This window comes from Amblyomma maculatum, chromosome 6, assembly GCF_055883805.1.
Source record: "Amblyomma maculatum isolate TAMU_Amacu chromosome 6, ASM5588380v1, whole genome shotgun sequence".
Lineage (NCBI taxonomy): Eukaryota > Metazoa > Arthropoda > Arachnida > Ixodida > Ixodidae > Amblyomma > Amblyomma maculatum.
In genome coordinates this window covers 66,028,314-66,049,648 of record NC_139349.1, presented here as the reverse complement: position 1 = coordinate 66,049,648, position 21,335 = coordinate 66,028,314, and the positions used below count along the sequence as shown (strand labels likewise).

General features: G+C 43.0%; 1 protein-coding gene across 1 annotated transcript; it reads left to right on the top strand.

Moving 5' to 3' along the window:
- Window positions 1-2,341: 2,341 nt before the first annotated feature.
- Window positions 2,342-21,029, top strand: LOC146185902 (uncharacterized). Its single transcript, XM_084607945.1, has 6 exons — window positions 2,342-2,508; window positions 5,614-5,736; window positions 10,101-10,273; window positions 11,092-11,251; window positions 19,561-19,710; window positions 20,888-21,029. The coding sequence occupies exons 1-6, from the start codon at window positions 2,342-2,344 to the stop codon at window positions 21,027-21,029; spliced, it is 915 nt and encodes a 304-aa protein (XP_084464071.1).
- Window positions 21,030-21,335: the final 306 nt, after the last annotated feature.

Here is a 21,335-nt window from a genome sequence, read left to right as displayed (position 1 = left end):
CAGCAAAAAATATCACAACCTGGCCAAGCAAGTAATTATCTAACCGCGCCACCGAATGATATCGAAAAACTTGAGCTACAGTCTACAAAAGGTTACAAATCAGTGACAATAAGGTGCAGTACGATATGAGTGCAGTGTGCTATAGCTGTAGCTGAAGAAGCATGCAAATATTTTGTTCCTCTGATGTTTCTTAGTATTTGAGCTTGGCCGGAAGACCCCTAAGGTTTCCTGGCCATACGAGCATAACGCCAATTATATTTGCCAACTGTTACTACCGGATATATAACGTGCGGCACCTGTATGTGATATAAATGCAGTAATCCTGGATTGGATTGGAAGTATTTGTAAGCAAATAAATAAATAAATAAATAAATAAATAAATAAATAAATAAATAAATAAATAAATAAATAAATAAATAAATAAATAAATAAATAAATAAATAAATAAATAAATAAATAAATAAATAAATAAATAAATGGCGTCTGAAAGAAGCAACACAGATGAAAAAAGAGCGGAAACAGGAAATGGTTTCGCCTTCGATGCAAGACAGCCCATGCCTTCCGGTCATAGGTGTAATTCGAAGACGAACACAAGTATCGGGCTAATCGGGCTATATGGTTCCCTATTTCAGCTCTAGGGAAGTAACCCCTGCGCAACACTACTTACGGTGTTTTCTCATTCGAAGGAATATTCAGAAACTACAATAAAACGCACAGGTGTCATAAACAAGGCATTCCATTCTTATATGGAAGGTTCAGCTTTGCGTCGGCATAGCAGCAAATATGTAATTTACGATTTCTTTGTCTTGGGTGCTTACTCATCTTTGAGCGTGCACGAGCTCGTGACGTTTACTTTGTGCCTAACTGTACTAAGGCGTTTGGTCAATATTCACGCTGTTATAGCTGCATGAAAAATGAAGCTTTGTTAATCGAACAGACGTCGAATATTCCATACATCGTGAACCACCCTTCAACTCCCGTCCCAATGGTACACCGGTAAATTGCCTGTCAATCACTTCCTACGACCTGTGGAAACCCCTGATGAATGCTGGCGCTGCTTGCATCGAAGGACAGTTGAAGTCGCTCTACGTGGGACTAACCAGAGGAGAAAGGTCAGTTTAGACAACAATTCAGAGCTAAATATATGGAAGACATGTCTGCAAATATCGATAACTACAGAATGTGGTACGATAAGCATGTATACATTTGACGGCGGGATATTCATTCTACTCAATTCTGCGCCAAGGTAAAGCTTCATTTTCTCTTGTGCAAATTTTATGTTAGTTAAGAAATTGCAATGTATGCTCCTAACTTTAGAATAATGTGAAGGCAAAAGTTAAGTTGGACGTTTCATTAAACCTTTTCTTACATCCTTTAACGAGTGTTAAAGAGCACGTACGAAGAATTATAAGAAATCGACTTTAACAATGACTGCGCACAGATAGAAGACACAGATCGAGGAAAGATGAAGAACCTACAGGAAGAGCATGCCCTGTGGGTTTTTCGCTGTGTGCCGCTTTGTTGAGCTTAACGTTTTCGAAGATATGGACCAACTTGTCCCGCAAAGTGTATTACTGTTATGCAGAACCTCCGGCGTCGGTGTTGTGAGCAAACAAAAAATCGCACACATGGCGCTGGCAGGTGACAGCTGGCAGCTGATATGACCGAGTACTGATTCTTCGGCTATTCGTGCGACTTAAACGAGACCACGTGATATCAAAAAGTTGGGAGGAGCAGCCAACTGGGGTTTCTCATTCGGAGGTGGAAAGGTGGATTAGGAATTAACTTTCCGGTGCTCTTGGATGCCGAGTCAGGCCAGCTACGCCTAGGCGCAGGGACGCGTTTATACGGCTTGGGTAAAGCGGGGTTTATATGTCGGACGATCGCCTACAGCTGAGTAGCGTGGTAGCTTATTAGCTTAACGCTATAGCGTCATACATTTAAAAGGGGAGGTTAAATGCCTACCTTATATTATTCCCTCCCTGTTACGTCCAACTCTCCCAGTACACAATTCAGTCATCAGAGCACAAATCTTCTATATCCACTTTCATACGCCTGTTACGATGAGCGTCGTTCAGAGCTGTTTTAGACTATTCTGTTATAGGGAACTTTCTCGGTCTCCCTCGTCCGAGACTAGTGCCTGGTGCGTCGCCACCAATAGCCTTACGATGACATGCTGCTAGAACACGCATTAAACGTGAAATCGGGGGACCGTAGGTTTACATATTTTTTTTTTAGCCTTCATTTTGAGGCTATATTTTCTAGCATTATCTTCGCCCGCGTTCTTTCAGTGTAGCGCAACTGTATTTCTGCTCGCAGTTGCAGTTATTTCATATCAGAAATGCCCGGAAGTTTCGCTCTTGCCTTATTCCTTGCCGCTTTCCACTCTCTTCATGGGACGGAGTACTCGAGAGAGATATCTGTACCAAATGTCTTTCGACCCATCAAAAGCGCCGTGAAAGGAGCTTCGGCTGCCGTAGTTAATGCAGCGTCAAGCATAGCCAACAGGTAAACAACATTGTTTCATTTCGGAACACGTAGCTACAAACCCAGTCGGAAAAAACTACAAAAAATTTTCTGATGTTACGACAGAATTTCTGTGCGGTTTTTGACTTGAAACCTGTTGTGACAACAGAACATTCTGTCGTAACATCAGACATTTCTGTAGTCACAACAAAAAAGTGCTACAGAACTACAGGCAACAGAAATATACTACAGAAAAACTACACAAATACAGAAAAGTACTAGAGGACTACAGAAAAATCTGATGGTTACGACAGAACTACAGGATATTTTGTCGTATTTTTGACACAGTTCTGTAGTTTTTTTTCGACTGGGTTAAGGCATCGTTTTAGTAATATAACACGCATTGAAGGCACCATAAGTACACAATTTTAATTATTGCTTAATTCCCAGCCCTACGGCAGATCTATGTACCCATGCAAGGGTCCAATCAGCGGACATGAGACGACCGGCAGTGCGCTTGCGACGTGTTTATGCAGCAGTCAAGTTGGAAAGAAACGCGATTTTCCTTGGTGTCCATTTTGTTGTCTATTTCAAGTATGAGCTGCCTGTCCTAAAGTATTATTCAGTATAGCACAATAATGTGTGTTGCACTTCAAGCCTTGCAGGGTTGCCAAATCGCGGATAAAACTACAAACGGGGTCGTTTTGCGAACCAAGTTCAGCTCCGTGGAACACCACTTGTATTAGCGACGCAACTGTGGAATATCGCAATATATCGAACATATTGATAAGTATGTTGCTATCTTCCGAAGTAGAGCAAACGCTGGCTTTTAGATTTCTTCTGCACTGTACCGAGTAGTTAAGGCCGGCTCTAAAAAAGGTAACGCCGGGCGTTTTATTGCGTAAGCAATACTACGCGACGTTTCAGCCCGTCGGGTTAACCCAGCTGGTAGCCACGTTTGACCTTTAGAGCGACCGCAGATCCTCTCCAAGCCGTCAGGTAAGCCCGGTCGGTAGCCACGCCTCGCCGCGAAGAAGAAGAAGAAGAAGAAGAAGAAGAAGAAGAAGAAGAAGAAGAAGAAGAAGAAGAAGAAGAAGAAGAAGAAGAAGAAGAAGAAGAAGAAGCTACGTCGGCTTTGCTTACAAAAATCCACCGGGTTTGACCCCGGCTAATTTTATTTCATTAAGAACAAGATAAAAAATGAAAGCCTCCCGGGAGATCATCTGCACTTATATCGATTGTGGTGGTGAAATCTTACACTTCATGAAAAAAGTTTCGTTCATAAACTACTTACCTTTAAAACGTGCTTATGCATAATATTTCAGTATAAAGCCGATTGAAGTACAACCGCCTCCGAAAAGCAGGTGTTGAGGCACTTTCCTTTAAATAGAACCTTCAACCACGCCATGAAGACTACCTACTTTAAGCGATGAGAAATAAAAACGTTAGCTTGCCAGGAACTGCAGCTGATTTCAGAGAAAATTGCTGCATTTAAATGGGCAAAGTAACTTGCAGCGAACGCGGGAAAGTTCTGAATTATGTTTGTTATATCTGCGGAAATGACAGAACGAGCATTAATGTTTATGCCTTCAAATTTCATTTCCGTAAACTTGAGCCTTCAGCAATAAAACAGGCATCCCATCCTAGATGGAGCCTTGCTCCATAAATCGTAGACAACCTTCGAAAATAATCTAACAAACACAAATTTCTTGTGTATTGAAATTTCAAATGTTATTTGCCTCCTTCACTTGTTTCTTTGATTTCATGTTTTAGTGCTGAGCAATTTGATGCCCGCGACCATTACCGTCCGATGGGACCTTAAATTACATTGTTTCTATTTTTCGCCAGCAAATATTCCGAAAAATGTAAACTGTATATGGATGTTATTTACGTTTGTAATTGTTTCTGTTCTATAATTTAGTTCTGCATTCAATGCTTCTCCTGTGGCGTGCTGTCTATTTCTCCTCCCAAGAAATTTCTTTTTAGTGAAAATTTAGTCATAGCATAAATAAAAAAAAAAGGAACAACCTTTGACGTGTGTTGCTGCAAAAACGTCGGGCGCACAAAAGTGATATTGACCTGTAGTTTCTTTTCACGATAAATACATTGTCCTTTGAGCATCTGAACACTTTGACGCTTCCAAGTCACATCATTACGTTGAGAGAACCTGCAGACTTGACTTCTTATTCGGTGGTCAAAGCGAAATCTTGTTCAACCATTTTTGGCTATGAGTTGAAAAGAAAACAGACTCTGGAGATTTGACTGTGGACCATAAGACCAAAAAAACACAGCATAGGAAACAGATGAAAAGGTTCATATGTTTATGCGCAGTGCTTCACAACACCACTTGTTCGGTCATATTTAGAGGACTGTGTGTATGTAATGTTGAAATTATATGCTTAAATCTTGGACGTATGTTGTGGTAGAAAACTCAGGAGTACTGAAGGGATGTCCATCTATAGTTTCCTCTCACAATAAGTACACTGAAATTTGAGCATCTAACCTCTTTGCCGATTCCAAGTCACGTCATTAGGTCGAGAGAACCTGCAGACTTTACTTCGTATTCGGTTGTCAAAGTGAACACTCGTTATATTTTTTTTGTGTATGACTTCAAGAGAAAATGGAGTATGGAGATTTGCTTGCTTATCACATGGTGAAAAAGCACGACATAGGAAGCAGATGAAAAAGGGCATATCTGTAAGCGTAGCTCTTCACAACACCGCTCGCTTGGTAATATCTGGAGGACTGTGGGTATATAATGCCGCAATACTCCATTCATAACGATAGTTCGTAATATGCGTCACGCTGCACTTTCTACTAATTTAAACGATTCTTATGAGCCTATTCGCAGATCAGCACTGTTCTCGACGAACAAATGTAAGTATTGAGGTATTGCAGACAATGCAAATATCCTGCAGTCAGGAGCATAATTGTTAGCATAAGTGGTCGTCCTATAAAAAGCGCAATAAGGTTTTGTCTGACAACCAGCGAAAAGGATTCCTTTTAAACCTAAATATAAATTATTATAGAAGAACAAGGAAAGTGTTGGTACAGAGTACACACAGTAGAGCCACCCCGATTGTCATTGTATTCGCCTATGATGCCAACCACGGATTAGCGAAGTATTGAGAATTGTTTATTCTCCAGATTCCAGTTCGCAATAGGTCAACGCCTTCTAACAGATGTAGATCATGGAGGCCACCGATTTGTGGAGGTCTTCGGTTTGGGAGACGATGACGCCGATCTCACCTGCAACATGATCGGTGATAGGTGAGTGTTATAATAAATACTGTGCAGCAAACTCGTTGAGAGGTCATAAAAGTCGCTTCAAATAATTTCGAAATGATTTTAACACGCAAAACTAAATTTCTACGTGAAAAAAAAAAAAGAGCGTTTAAATATAGACACCTTGCATGAAGCGATGCATGCTGGTTAGTCCGTCATGCTTTCGTCGTTGGCAGCAGACGATGCAGTCGCCGCGTGTGCAACACGACTGAGCTTACATAGTCGCGTAGTGATCGCAAACGATGCTGGTGCGAGGGTGAACTGTACTGTGGCACGCTGGGTCAGCTGAACGCAAAGCAAAGCACAGAAACTAAACACCGGTCCGCAGAATAAGTGTTCTTCAGGACTCCAAGAATAGACCTGCGCGAGTGCAAGAAAACAAAGCAGGTTTCTGAGCGACGATGACGCGAATGGCTCGTACAAATTGACAGAGCCAAGATCGACTACAATCCAGGCAGATACCAAACTAGTCCTCAGAACTAGAAATTCATGTATCTCGGCGGTGTCGAAGCTCGACCATAAGTCCAAACGCGTAGTGCAGTCGTCCGCGCATGGCGTGAACGGGTCCACACCGCACTGCTTCGCCTATTCTTCATAGCGCGCCCCATTGTTCGGGCACATCGTCGACGCGAACGTTAAGGATTCTGGCGACGTATTTCATGCACCTTGAAGCAGTACACGCCTAACCACGTGTTTGTTTGGAGGACTGTCGAAAATTACACGGCACTCCATACTGACTGCGCTGCGTCGTCTGCCGCGCAACAACAACGAGGCGGACTACCCAAAGTGAATCGCTTTGGGCAAACACCTTATTCTGCGCCGACTACCGATAAGCAAATATAACGCTTTAAACTACGAAACACATATCTCGGCCACCTTATATTAACAGAAAATAAAGGCAGAGTCCTTGAATACTTTTCTGGTCATGACACGCCGCCATAACTCTATGGGAGAGCTTTGTGCGCTGCCAGCGGCGGCCGCGGCGCGGTGTTGCGGACATGCTGGGCAGCGGGAATAAAAATTCTGGGGGCATCGGGCAGATGGCAGCGATGGTGGCGACCGTTTTCACTTGCCGGCTGCTGTTGTATTGTAGCAAGTCAACTCGCAGTTTCTTTCCCCTTCGATACTGTGTTGTGCCCGGTAAGGTGTGCATAACAGCCTGGAAAGATAGCGCGTGTTTGCTGCACACGTGATGCGTTACCGCATAGACGGTAAAAGAAAAAAGGGTCGATATCATGTCTACCTTCTGACAGAAAATAGTCGGAAATGAAGAAGTGCTGCACCACTTAAAGAAATTTGTTGCTTGACGTTTGGCTCCTCGCAAGTGCATGCTTGCGAAAAGCGCTTCTACGCGAGTCACATTGCTTGCCCAGACCAATGGCTAGTTGAAGGTGTGGCTGTGATGTTGGAACGCGATGTTCGAAAATATTTACTACACGCCGTGGCAAGTATTTTCAAAGGGTTTCAAAGGCCTTCTAGCGTATTCTTTGGACATCGCTCGCCTATCATGCAAAAGCGTACGAAATGTTGTCTAAAACTATCAGACATTCGGAGCTAAGAGTACGTGTGCCCGTCTGACACACCTGCTGTTGCGGAGAATGGTGCAGGTAATGAAGGTAACCGTACATGGTAATTATTGCATACTTGTTCCTTGCATGCCCGCGAAGAAGTTTACAACGGGGACATGCTCCAGCTGCATATGGTCATTCAAGAATGATATCAGACACCGAGTGCTTCGACTCTCATAAAAGCAAAATGCTGTTAACAAGTGCCTTTGACAGCGTATTCGGCCTTGTGAACATGATAGATGACTACGTAGAGATGTTCATCGTTTACAAGGTTCCATTCATCAATGTGTACACAAATACACAAATCCTAATGCATGATGGTTGAATTCATTCTGCTAATGTGGGCTGTCCATCGTATTTTCCGCCAACCACATAAAGTTGGCCACATTGGTTTTTAGGATCCAGCTGCATCTATTCACATAGAAAAACACAATCACTAAAGGGTAACCGCGCGCACATTATATCCGGCCAGAAGGAGCGAGGAATTAATTTGAAGAGCCAACCGGCTGCTGGGTAAGTAGCCATGTCATATTTCTGTAAAATAAGACACGTTAAACATTTCTTTTCACTTTTGAAGTAATAGTTCAGCTTTCATGAGTAAGTAGATTAACTCCAACAGCACCTCTCCGAACTCTGGTAATTGAAAGTGGTCTGCCTTCATTTTGTCTTATTTGCATCGGACCTCAGCCATCCAGGTTAATCAGTTGTGTATAATACGTGAAGTAAAAACGTTATGGAATGTACACGTTTATTACGAGGAACATTCGGATATTAACTGGTCTTCCTTCCCAAGTGCAGGTCGCCGCTTACTGTAAGCGCCATTACTAAGCCTCCACTGGCCTAGGGTATGCATTTGGTGGAGCGACAAATCCCGCTTGCGAAATAAGCAGGGATATGACCTGCTGACCCGAGATGCGATCAGCTCTTAATGAATACTGAGAGGCATCTACAATGGTTGATAATTATGTCGAAAAGATAATTTAGTGCCAGCCTCAACTTGCGAGCAGGATAACACTGGTTAAAAATTTCTGAAATTGCAAAATAATTTTGGAGCAAAATTGCTTTCATGCGCACCACGACACCGTAATTAAAAAAAACAAGAAAGAATAAACATACGCCTAAGCCGTAAAAAAACCATTTCAAGTAAATCTTAGCCGGGGGTATTTACAATTTGTTTCATTTGAAGCCCACATTCAATGAAACTAAATGCTGGTGCCGATAAAGATAAGAGATTTTAAAGACCTGTGCATATACGCACAGGACACACGAAAGATGCGTCATGCGCGCAGCCGAGAGTTGCATTTACTTCAATCGTGCGGCGTACAACTGTCATGTAAATTCTTTGAATGAAATTGTATCTGCCACAGATTTATACTGTGGCACAGAAAAGTGTTTCTTTCGTGTTCCCGAAACATTAAGATGTTTCGGCAACACGAAAGAAACACTTTTCTATTGCGGCAGAATATAACACAAATATCATGTATACTTTGTCGTCTAAGTTTTTGCTCCAAACCTCGATTTCAAGCTAAATTGCCCTTGGATAATCCTCCCGGAAATTCCTTCAAAGCAAGATAATTTGGAAGGTATACGGTCATCATTTTCACGTATATTTGAACACCCTTTCCGCTATAGCGTGTGCCGCAGAAAGCCGGCGCCACACCACTCCGGTGCCACCAGGCGGGAAAAGGCGCAAGCAGTGGCTACTCCTGTCTCTATATATCAGATTTGTGCCGACGTGTCGTGACCAGTAAAGATATTGAAGTACTGTGACAAATGCATTATTCCAGGAACTACCGTTATCAAGCAGATCTTGTGTGCAGCTGGCGATGAAGTTTTCGGTATTGTTTACGAGCTTATGGAACCACTATAGTGATAGACCATAGGCCGCTGCCTAAGCGGCAACGATTGGAGGACGGAGCAATATTTTAGTCATTTTTATACTGATTGTATTTGTACATTCCTCGAGAAATAGATGGGGAGCAAGGTAGTAGGTACTCAAGTCAACTAGAAAGAAATCCGAATGGTGGTAATACATGGCGCCGTAATTCAAGTCGTTCAATGTCCTTCTTCTTTGATTGAAATACATTGGAAGAAAGATGTTTCAAAGAGCGATAGTCCTTGGGAGACTAGCGCCTATGCCAGGTTGGAGTCTACGACCGTGGTGACGTCGGCCGCACAGAGTGGCGACTGTGAACGCTGAGAAATAAATTGGTGCAAAATTGCCAAGAAATAGATCATGCAACCTGCAACTACAAAAACGCCATTCAGGTTGGTCCGGGCTGTGATAATTTCACTCGTTACTCTACACATCTGGTGGGGAATAGTGAACATAAAATGTTACGCTCGCTGGCAATAGAGAAGAAAGAGAGGTAATGTGTCCAAACACATCATCAGTCAGCATGGTAAGGTGTAAGGCCAACGCTGCTAATAAAGTGAAGTTAACTGCTCCTGGAGAGCTTTCGAAGCCTCCGGCAACGAGCCTCAATGATGTCCTCCGAGAGATGTCTGCAGTCAAAACGCCTAAACAGAGTGACCAAGATGAAGTTTACAAAGTCGAAGACAGTGACGTAACGCACAGCTCAGCCAGTGAAGCAAAGATTTAATACTCAGGATATGTCTCTTATTTTCAACATGCCTCATTTGGTTGAATAAAACGAAGACCTGGATGTCATATAAAGTGTACGTTTTCTACGTTTTGAGCATATTATAGTCAGTCAAAAAGATTGAATAGATGACATAAAATGGACCGTTAGCTTAAGAACTTCTACATGTTTTCGACAGGGTTCTCATAGAACACTTGTTGACGCTTATTCCAACGACGCTGGTCACCCACGTAACCACCGAGGAAATGGACAAAACTCTGGATAAGTGCACAGACAGAACTCCGGAGGAAAAAGGCTCCTCTCTGTTCCAGTTATTGGGCAAGGCTCTTCAAAGCCTTACTATATATCCAGGTAAATGTGCATGCTTGAAAGGCTACGGCACCCCGACTAAGTTGTTTTCTAAACACGGCATCCTCGTTTATTGGGGCTAAAACGGCGTTCATTGCTCAGATTTTGTAATTGCTTTCCTTGTATTTATTCGCGTTTCACTTAGAGTTTAGGTGAATGTACGAATTGCAGCTTATGCACAATCGCGAGATAATTGTATGTTGTATTCTTACAATACAACGCCATCTATCGACGAGGACAGGGACAGAGAAAGGGACACACGCATGGCGATAAAATGGAGCACCGCCACTACTGTCTCTATTTCAAATAGCTGTGGCTAGGTGGTGTTGAAATTCAGTTTTCTCGAGCTCTGCCACCGGCTGCGTGTTGTATATCAATTTTGCTCACGACTGTACTAGCAGTGAATTAGTCAAAAGCAATTAAACAGAACTGAACCAGAGCGAGACGCACATTTCGTCGGATTCACGTCATAGATTATTTAGCAGGATATTTGAAGAAGTAGTAAGGTAAGGTTAGTCAAAATTCTTGAAATATATCACACACGAAGAAGCGAGGCATCAAGAACAGCAGCCATGTTCTTTTATTTCATGACACGTCTACGCCAGTGATGTCATTTCCTAAGTTTGCTGGCATTCAAGCTGACAATTTGGAATAATCAAGACGAAAATAAAGCACCAGCGAATAAAGAATTGATCTAAAATATTTCGTGGAAACAAGCGATTCCATTTTTGTTTGGTTTACGAAAAAAAAAAAAAAGATGAATGCGATTAGTTTAGTTCATTTTTTGAAACAGGTTAAAAAACGAAGCTTTTTTCGTGCAGGAACGAAATGGTGCGGGGCTGGAGATATTGCGAAGAACTACAATGACTTGGGTATTGCAAGAAATGTCGACATGTGCTGCCGTGATCATGATCATTCTCAAGATAACATACCTGCCTTCGAGACAAATCATGGAATCGAGAATGATAGATTCTACACAATGTGAGTGGCTTCGTAAAGATACTACAGAACAAGTTGCAAAAATCCTCGGCGCCGTGCTTGAAAGCATATGCCACTAAAATGGCTTCAGCGCAAGTTTAGGTCTATCGCGAATGAATGCGCAGGATGGATGACAATTAAGCTGACCGGCTGCATGTCAGGCGCAGAACGTAAACGTAGAATGGTTGTCCTATTAATCTCGCATTTTTATAAACTAAGCACGTGGAAAATAAGTCTCTTAAGATGTTTTAGGGTCACTTTATGGTTGGCGATATTAACAAATATGATTAGGTTTAATCTGGTCTAGAGGGTTTAGTTGGTTTAGCGTCCCAAAGCGACGCAGGATGTGAGGGACGCCGTAGACGAGGATTCCTTAAATATCAAAGTAGTGGAGGATATCGCAAATTTCGATGACCTGGGGTTCTTAAACGTGCACTGACAAGCGAATTCCGCTGCCGGAGTTGAACGCGCGTCGTTTTTGGGTTCAGCAGAAAGCGCTCTAATCAGCGCTCTAACAGCTGAGCCACAGTGGTGGAAGTTGAACATTACGGCGAGGCAGGAACAAAGTGGGATTTCCTAGGCAGCCGACAATTTCAGTAACTTCAGGCTCTTTAATTCTTTTCTGCTGTGATAGATGTCATATGCTTTGTTCCTTCTGTTGCTGCGAGCAAAGCATAATGGGCACAATGCTCGATGGTCTGTTAAAGATTACACATAGAGCCGGCGTATACTTGCTGACAACTTTTAAAACACCATCTTGAAGGCTGCTAGTCATAGGGAATGCACGAACGTGTATCCAGGATGAGAATAATTGAACGTGGGACCTTTTATGCGAGGTAAATGTCAGCGCGTGCCTCAACCGATTTACATGTACACAATAATTGTGTTGTACGTAGAAACACTGACACATTACTGTCGGGACTAGAACCCACAACGCTTCGGTCCCCAGTCGGTACGCTATCTGGCCGATGTGGGTTTTCTTTTAATGGTTACTCCAGCCAAAGTCTACAATAGTCTGAAAAAAAAAAAAAGAAACAAGTCATATATGCTAAAAATCTGCCACCCTGACTCCGGGCTACGCGATATCATTACAGTTCGCACATGGTTAGCAATGCTTCCACTGTCGGAACCCATTTCGGCGTCAAGTATTACAGCTTGTAACTTTCAACAACCCTTCCAACAGATTCGCGAACATACTGTTTTTTCCGGCGTCACATAAATATGTGCCGGGCTGATCGCCATCCTTTATCGACAAATATTGTGTAGTTACGGTCCCATGAAAATGCCGCATGGAACCCAGTCTTAATTCCCAGTGAGGTATAATTGAAAAAGCACCAGCCGTGAAGTGTTCGCTTTTATCGCGTGCTGAAGAATTTGCACAAAACTACACGCTTCACAGTTTAGAGAAATGCTTTGATACTATCCGGCCTTTGACATATGAAACAGTGACTTCACCAACGCACAAAATCTTCCTTTCTAATTATATCTTGACTTCTTGTGTGTTTACGAATATTAGAGAAGAAACCTTTAAATTCACCTCGTACAGCCGTGCTTCTCACGTATATTAGAGTTGTGTGCCGTGTACCTGCGCAGTAAACTGATCGGTACAAGGGGACCGGAAGAATGGAGTCGCGCATGGCATTAAAATGTTTCTTTTTTTACGCAGCCGACAATATTTAAAGAGTAATCGCACTCATAAGAAGAGACATATCATGCACACTTATCTAAATAGTCAAAATACTTCTTTACGTACTCGCAGAACTTCTAAACTAGTAATATTTTGGCCAACCTAACATGACGTTCGCAGAAAGGAATCCAGTGTCAAGAAAAAAAAATCTAGAATGATTAACCAACCAGCGCAAATACAAATTCACCAGACCAGCTCCTTCAAATCGGACACGATCAAACGAGGTGGTTACCTTGACCGTTGTCAAGCTTCCTCATACAATAAAAAAAAAAGAACTCGATACACTGCTCCTTCACTTTAAAACAATGAACTGCTTGCAGGGCATATCGACACTTAGCAGCACGTGCAGGCGCAGACCAACTGTAGCCTTTTATTATCTCAGCATTCCCATGACCATCAGCCAGTCAGTACCTCATGATGGCTCACAGGCGTGGTAAATGACCAGTGGCACTCCTAAATATTTTAAAGGGGTCGTTGTCCAAGTCATGTCAGCGAATCGATTGGGGTTGCGGGCCACTTCCCACGCCAGCACCCCAGGTGATGAGCCAGTTTATATGTTCCTGCTTGTAGAACAAAATTATTTTGCAATTTGAACAATTAACACCACAAAAGGTTTCGCTGTAGGCCCAGACTATGACAATTTCGGCTGCATATGCAAGAATGCGTACCTTTGTCGTATGCAGGAGAAAATCCCCAACCCTGCTGCTTTCAAGAAAGCAGAAACAGAAAGAATTAATACACAAACAAAATGTCAATGGTGATAGAGGGCAACCCTGACGCACCAAGAGTTGCCACTGGATGCGCACACCTACCAACTTATTTACTGCCTACCGCTTCTTGAATCGACTGTACGCTATGGGGCAGCCTGAAAAATTTCTGATCGACATTCAGGGGCTCAGGCACGATCTGTAATGCCCCAGGTTTTTTGAGGCCGCACTAATTATTTTATCGCGGATTGCAGCCTCTTGGGCAGACTCTTCATGAAGATCTTACAACCTACATTTGTCCCATTTATTGGGATGTGTACTGGCAACTTGTAGCTTAGCCTCATAGTTGCTTATTGGCAAAAAACGTATCGGGCATTAGAAACGACGGGGAAAGCTCATCTTATCATAAGACTCATTAAACACCATATACAACACCGGTACGCAATCCTTCTTAAATGCGCTATAGGACGATATTACTATAGGCCATCTGGACCCGGAGACATTATAGAGTTGAGGAAATCTTAACTTGATTTCTTCAGCGGGTATCGTTATTTTTTAAGCGTTGTTTCGGTTCATGACTCAACTTTGCCGTTGAAGACAAGAAAAATGTTTTGAATTCTTTGCTTCTGACTTTAATGTACATAAAGAGCTCGCTGTAATATTCATTAAATATCTTTTTTACACCCGTATTAACAAAACACACTACCCTCTTGCATCTAAATTTCGGTGTTGTTTTTACACCTGTGTTCATTTCCAAGCTGAGAGCTCGTTTGTGAAACTCTTTCCACGCTAAAAGGCGTCGTGTCTTCGCCTTCACAGTTACACCTTGACACCGTACGTTTTGTATTTTCTATGAATTCTCCTTGACAGAGCACTTATTTCGATGCTTGCGGCTGCATGCTCGGATTCTTGCGTTCTTCAGAATTTCAGATCACTTTTATGCACATTTTTTTTGGTTCATTGCTTATGCTTTATAGCTAACGATCTTTAAATAGCAGCTATTTTTGTTGTTTGTTTAAATCACCGCCGCATTTCTCTTAGAAGCGGTGGCTTTGTGGTAGAGCGTCCGACTCGCATTCAGGAGGTTCCAGTTTCCATCCCCGGTACCGCCGGTACCCACCGGTCTTCAATGGGTACAGATTTCTCCCGGTCTGGTACTCGGCTCTTTTGTGATCAAATGCTTGGGAAATGAATCATGGACCGAAATATTGCACCGATGCGCGAGTGATTCGTTCCGCCATTGAACAACCGTACGCCCGGGTCTTGTGACAGAAGCCTATATGTGGCCCTTTTTTCATACTGAAGCGGTGACCTTGTAGTAGAGCTTCCGCCTCGCATTCGGGAGGCACACAGTTCGATACCTAATGCCTCCTGGTGCTAACTGGTTTTCAATGGGTACACGATTTACCCTGCCTGCTGCTCGGCTCTTCTGTAGTGAAATGCTTGGGAAAGGAGTCGTGAACCAAATGTTGCGCCCATGGACCAGTGATTCGTTCCGCCATTGCACAACCATAGGTCCGCCTGTGGGGCAGAAACCAATATGGGGCCCTTTTTCATACCCAAGCGGTGGCCTCGTGGTGCATCTGCCTTGCATTTGGGCGGTATCAGGTTCAATACTTAATGTCGCCGGGTGCCAATAGGTTTTGAATGGGTACAAGATTTCCCGCGGCCTGGTACTCCGCTCTTCTGAGGTGAAATGCTTGGGAAAGGGGTCATGGACCAAAATGTGCCGACGGGCCAGTGAATTGTTCCGTCATTGGACAACCATAAGTCCACTTCGTATGGCAGAAGCCCATATGTAGCCCTTTTTTTTCATACCAAAGCGGTGACCTACCGTAAAATCATTTTTCTTCAAGCTTCACGTGGTATCCTTCCTGTAAAAACGTGGCTTAATGATAAAGGTATATTTGTACCTTGGACACTCAAGTGCACCATCCGTAATAAAAGAGAGACCATAGGTCATGTTTATACAGACATCTGGTATCCTGTTTTTCTGTAGGATATATTACAAAGAACATTAAAGAAAGAACTACCACTAATCATTATGGCAAGCGATTTCTATCTGTACAAAGAGACGAGGTACCGTACGACATGATTATGATGTTGGGTCTCCACAGCATTTGAAAAACGCGGATGACATTTAGGCACTCAGAAGAAAATGTACGATCTGTCAGGAAAAACTTCATTAAAGCGTAAAATTTCTCAGAGATGTTCTCCACAGATGGCCTGAGCAACCTCAGTGAGTGGATGTGGTCGACTGATTGATCAATATGAAGAAGTTTTAATATATCTTCTTAGCCAAAGGAGGCTAACAATTTTTTTGCCTGTATGTAACCGGTAATAAAGAAAAAAAAAGAGAAGCGACGGCCTTGTGATAGAGCATCCGCAAGGCATTCGGGAGTTATCAGGTTCTATCCCTGGTGACGCCGGGTGCCCACCGATTTTTCAATAGCTACAATAATTACTCCGGCGAGTTACTCGGATGTTCTGAGGGTCACTTACCCAAAATGTCTAGGCGATTTCCAAATTGTGCACCGCTTACTCTGAGAGCCACAAGGATATCGTTTTTGAGAAATTTCAGAATTTTGCCTTCCAGTTTTCCTGTACCAAAAGAGTTTTATTCCTGTTTTTTACCCTACAAAATAAATTATGAAAATGGTCACTGAACGGCACTGATTGCAGGAAGTAATTGCCGAAGTAGGGTACAGCTCGACAGATATGTACGCCTCATTCAAATGTGCGTGACTCATTACCAAAAAATGGGTGAAAGGAACGCCAGCACCGCATTCGAAACAATCGCCCACATCATCTAGATGACAGCGATAACGTTATCGTTACGACAGGCTATGGTCGCATCTCCATAGGTCATTCAAATGAATTTGTAATGTGCCGCTTTTAAGCTCTTCAAATCTCGAAGACGGCTAGGCGATCTGTATCACAACAGTAGCAGACAACGGAAAACGAATACCGTACGCAATCCAGTGGCCGCTGAAATTGCAGGTTTCAACCCATTCTAAAACTACTCCTCAATAATGACAAATTAAAAGCGTACAATTGGGGAAATATTCAACGCTTCAGATGCGCAAACATCAGATCGACTGCTGAAAGGTTACACGGTACTGTCGGAATGGTCTTCACTTTCCATTTTTCGTTTGTGTATTGCTGCAAAAAAAAAAAAAAGGAAAGGCCCGAGTGAATGTGCCAGCGCTCGGCATGTCAGCTGCCCGCTACCGCCTAGTAGCGCCATGCTTGTGATGTTTCGCTCACAACACTCAGGTGGTAGCTGGGAACTGACATGTCTGAGCCTTTATTTATTCTTCGATGGCTTGTGCGACTTAATGAGACCATGTGTCAAAGACGGGAGGAGCTGCCAACTATAGGGTTATTCGATAAAGGTGGGAAAGTGGAATAAGAATCAACCTTCCAATTCTCTTGGATGTCGAGTGTAGCACGCTATCCTGAGGCTATCCAGGAACGTTCATACGGCTTAGTTAAAGCAAGACTTTATATGTTGGGTGTTCGCCTATGCTACCCTTAGAAGTGAAGCTCAAGTATCCCCTTAATTTCTTTTCAGCGAAGGGGGGGGGGGGGGGTGCTGCAGGATGTTCTCCGGCGAACCTTCAGTCGTACTAGCAAAGACCTATATATAATCGGGTTTGCTGGATGTGAATGCAGGGACCACTGGTATGGCGCCTTCCTGCATCACTCTTCACAATGGTCGTTGGGCTTTGAACCTCTGAGTTAGAGGCTGCTTTCTCAGCTTCATCCTTGTCCATATGCAGCTCTTCGTTTTCAATTAGTGTTCTTCAATTAGTGGTACGGGCTAAAACCTAGTGCGTTCAACCTCTTGATGTTCAGACGCTTGACGCTGGCTGCATTTAGACATCCGTACCTAACGTTACCCTTGTTGGGGTGACGAAGACATATCGACGCGCGCCGATACACAACGGTCAACACTGTACCGTTAACAATGCGCAATTGAGGGTGTATGCACTAGAGCCTTGCACTTCCTCGAAAGTGGAACCACACAACTCGAGTATTAGAGTCAGTGTTTGCAAATCTACCCGTCTCCCGCCTATCCCCCGAGACTTCTTTTACTTCCCCAAGTTAAGCGAATTCCCCTTTCATTCTAGCGTTGCTGACATCGAAACCACGCCAGTGCACCTTAAGCCACCCTTCCTGCCTTTTAGTATTGAATAAAACGCGCGTACTCTGTTTCCCGTTTCAAAAATGATACGCCCGGTGAAAGCAGAATTTCCTTTAGCCCCTTCGCTGCGGAAATTTATTAAACATATGTGCAACATCTGGTGTAGCTCCGATACAGCCCATATGTTCAATTGCGTAATATTCGTTCACCTGCTGGCGAAAACCTATTTTGTAAGGCCTTCCGGTGATGTCACAGTGCAGTATAGCCATAGTTTTAGTCCTTCTCTGGCAAGCTGTGGTGGCAGTACAATCCTGTAATTCTTTATATTGCGCAATAACGATGTTCCGCGGGAAAAACCGGCTGTTATCACTGCTCCCAGGGAGCCAGACGTTTTGCGTTCTATCCCGACCTTGGTCCGAAGCAGAATCAATAGGCCACAGTGGCACGCTTGCGTAACTTCGATACAAGCGGAGGTTTTTACGCATGTGTTCCCCAGGTGGTCGAAATGACTCCGTAGCCCTCCACTACGGCTCCTCTTTCTCTCTTTCCACTTTCACTCCCATCTTCCTCCCTTCCCTTACGGCGCGGTTGCGGTGTCCACAGAAAACAAGTGAGACAGTTACCGCGCCTTTTCCTTGCTATAAATAAATCTCTAATGAAAGAAGTGTAGTTTACGGATGTAGCGATTAGTTGAATGCAATGCGCAGTTTCGCGTTTGTTATCGTTTCTTGACGTGGCATAGTGGCACTAGCGTGCGGTGGCCACTCGGACACTCCCGCGGTGTGATGTACGCCGTTGCCTCAACAGATGGTGTGCGATCAGAACGTCGTTCATTCTGCAGACCGTATGTCGCAGTGGGACGCTTTTTTTTTTTCTCCAGCCACGGCCGTACTCGAGCGGAGAGCGCGTTGTCGCCATTGCCGCCGCTCGAGACCGGCCATGCTCTAGCGTCCTCTGTTCGCAGGTGGCTTTCGCTCGTCTTTGTTCGAGTTCTCGGTTCTAACGCTACCCAGAGACTCAGAAGTAACTTTTGCATCAAAACCTTCAGGATGAGATTTAGTGTCCCCTCAGTTTCATTTGGTAATGAAGAAAAGGATGAAGTATTCGAGAGTGTACATATCTGCGTCGTCACTCATCCACTAGTTCGTCCACAGACCAGCCTCTTGAAATGTTGCCCGCTGCTATACTCCTTCGCTCCATCTATTGTGTTGCTGATGCTACCTCTAAAGCTTTGTGTCTATAGATACTGTTGCGGTGGGGGTGGAATAAGAATACACGAACACAAGAATTCTGCGGCAAACCGCCGATGAACTGTCCTACTTTTGATGTTGCCGCATCCACGCTCTCGCGCAACGCTTCGTTCTCGTTCCTTTCCTGCCGCACGGCCTCTACGCCCCCTTTGTGCCGTTTCGTTATACACGAAATATTTGTTGCAATCAAAAAAGAGTCTTCGCCTTGACTATTTAGCGTTACCTATCGGCAGTTATGTTACAAGTGTGCCTTAATAATTAGCATTACGAGTGCACGGATTCTTAAAATGAAATTATTAGCGATACCTCAGGACTAGATCCCTCTGCGCAGAACGAAATGCGTGATGCGGCTGTGTAGGTTTTTTTCAACAGCCGGGCAAAGTGGTCGCGAGCTGTGCAGTAATGCCTTGATATGTTTAATGAGTATGTGTAACACTGTATCCGGTTCTTGCTCTCTTATGGTGTTATTATTCCTTTTTTTTTTGTTTTTCAACAAAAGTATTTTTATTAACACATAACAGGACCAACTGCGAAGACGATAAAAAGTTCTTCAGCTGTCTGGTGGCTGCTGGTGACGTGGTTGCATCTTCCGTAGGTATCGCCTACTTCGATGTGCTCAGGACCAAATGTTTTAAATACGGCCATCCAACTAAATGCGCAAAGTACAACCCGTAAGCTTATTACTGCGTATTTATGCACTACATGAACCACATACTATACACATTGCATCACATGAAAGAGCTCATACTTGCTACCATCGAACTCTTTTTGCGATATTTGTGATTATCAGCAAACGCATTACTTTATAAAATGGTGAAATGAAGATCCGACCGACAGGCGCTGTAAAGCAATGTAAACCACCTTGTGGGATATTGAGAGAAAGCACGTCATGTGAATACACGTTCATGAGGTGGGGTCACATGTTTTAGAAGTGCAACATGCGGCGACAATTTTTTAGTTATTTTAGCAAGATTTTGATAATTATAGAAAAATACTGACGGTTAGTTATAAGAATCAATTTTTGCTTTCGTCCTACGGGCAACAAACATGTTTAGTTATAAAATGTGCATGAAAGCACACACATAAAAAACAATTTGATGGGAATTCATACCTGGATTAACCTGTCTGGTAGCTATTTCTTGATTTTTTCTTGGGCAAAAATTCTGGGCAAACATTTTTCAACCAGATGTTGACGAATTTTTCGCATATCGTAAGAGTGCAACTTAGCAATCCATATATCCTTAAAGCCCCTTCAAGACGCTTGTAATTTCCTCCCTACACTATATATTTCCAAAACCTCAGCCCGTTGTTTCTCTATGGCAGTTTTAAATGCACGGAGCTAGCGAAGAACACGCGTATACAGAAAATTTTGCTAGCATGAAAACATTATATCATTGCGGACAATATGGTCATAATTCAGACCTTATAATATTTTAGGCTTGGCTAACAATTCAAACATCTTTAAGAAAGCTTTACTTACAGTCCAGTGGTACGCTATATATCATTAAAAATATTTTATAGCCAGGTCCTAGCTGCTAGGCGCAAGGCCAGTGTCACATTTTGCGGCGATGATGCATGTAACCTGTCCTTGTCAATAATTTTCAAATTTTTAATCTTTGTTGCTCTGGTAGGGGAAACATTTCTGGTGGTTACATCAGCTTACAAACCCTGATACGACTCATATCCAAAACTGGTATCTTGATTTTCTACCGCATTATCTCCATACAGGTAAATTTTAGTACATTAGGAATCATCATGACCAAATGGTTGGCTGATCGTATTTATTGGATCATCTTGACTTTTCTTGACATATTTATTTTTTTCCCGATTGCTTCATTCTGCTTCCAGTTTTCGCATGTTGCTACTTCGACCTCCATGTAAAAAGCTTGTGGAAGACAAATCGAAACCAAAGATATGGAGTGTTGCCTACCCTCCGAATTTTTTCGAGGCATTTGTAAATAAACAAACGAAGAGCATATGGAGGAAATAAAGTGGTAATTTTTGCACTCTTCGTATTGTTCTTTAATCACCAAACGAGATTAGCCACTACGAAAGGAGACGCGAAATAAACTTTTTTACCTACGTCAATAAAACATATATTTGCATTCCAGGTACAATGCCCCCACCGTGAGCACATAATCAGGTGTCAAATAAATCGTCTGAACTATAAAGTGCAGCAAATCGAGAATTTACTTACGTCAGCCTCGCTAGCAAATTTTAACAGCGAGCGCGAAGACTTTGCGAATAGAAACTTTTACAAAGGTTGAATATGAAATGAATGCCAGAAATTGAATTG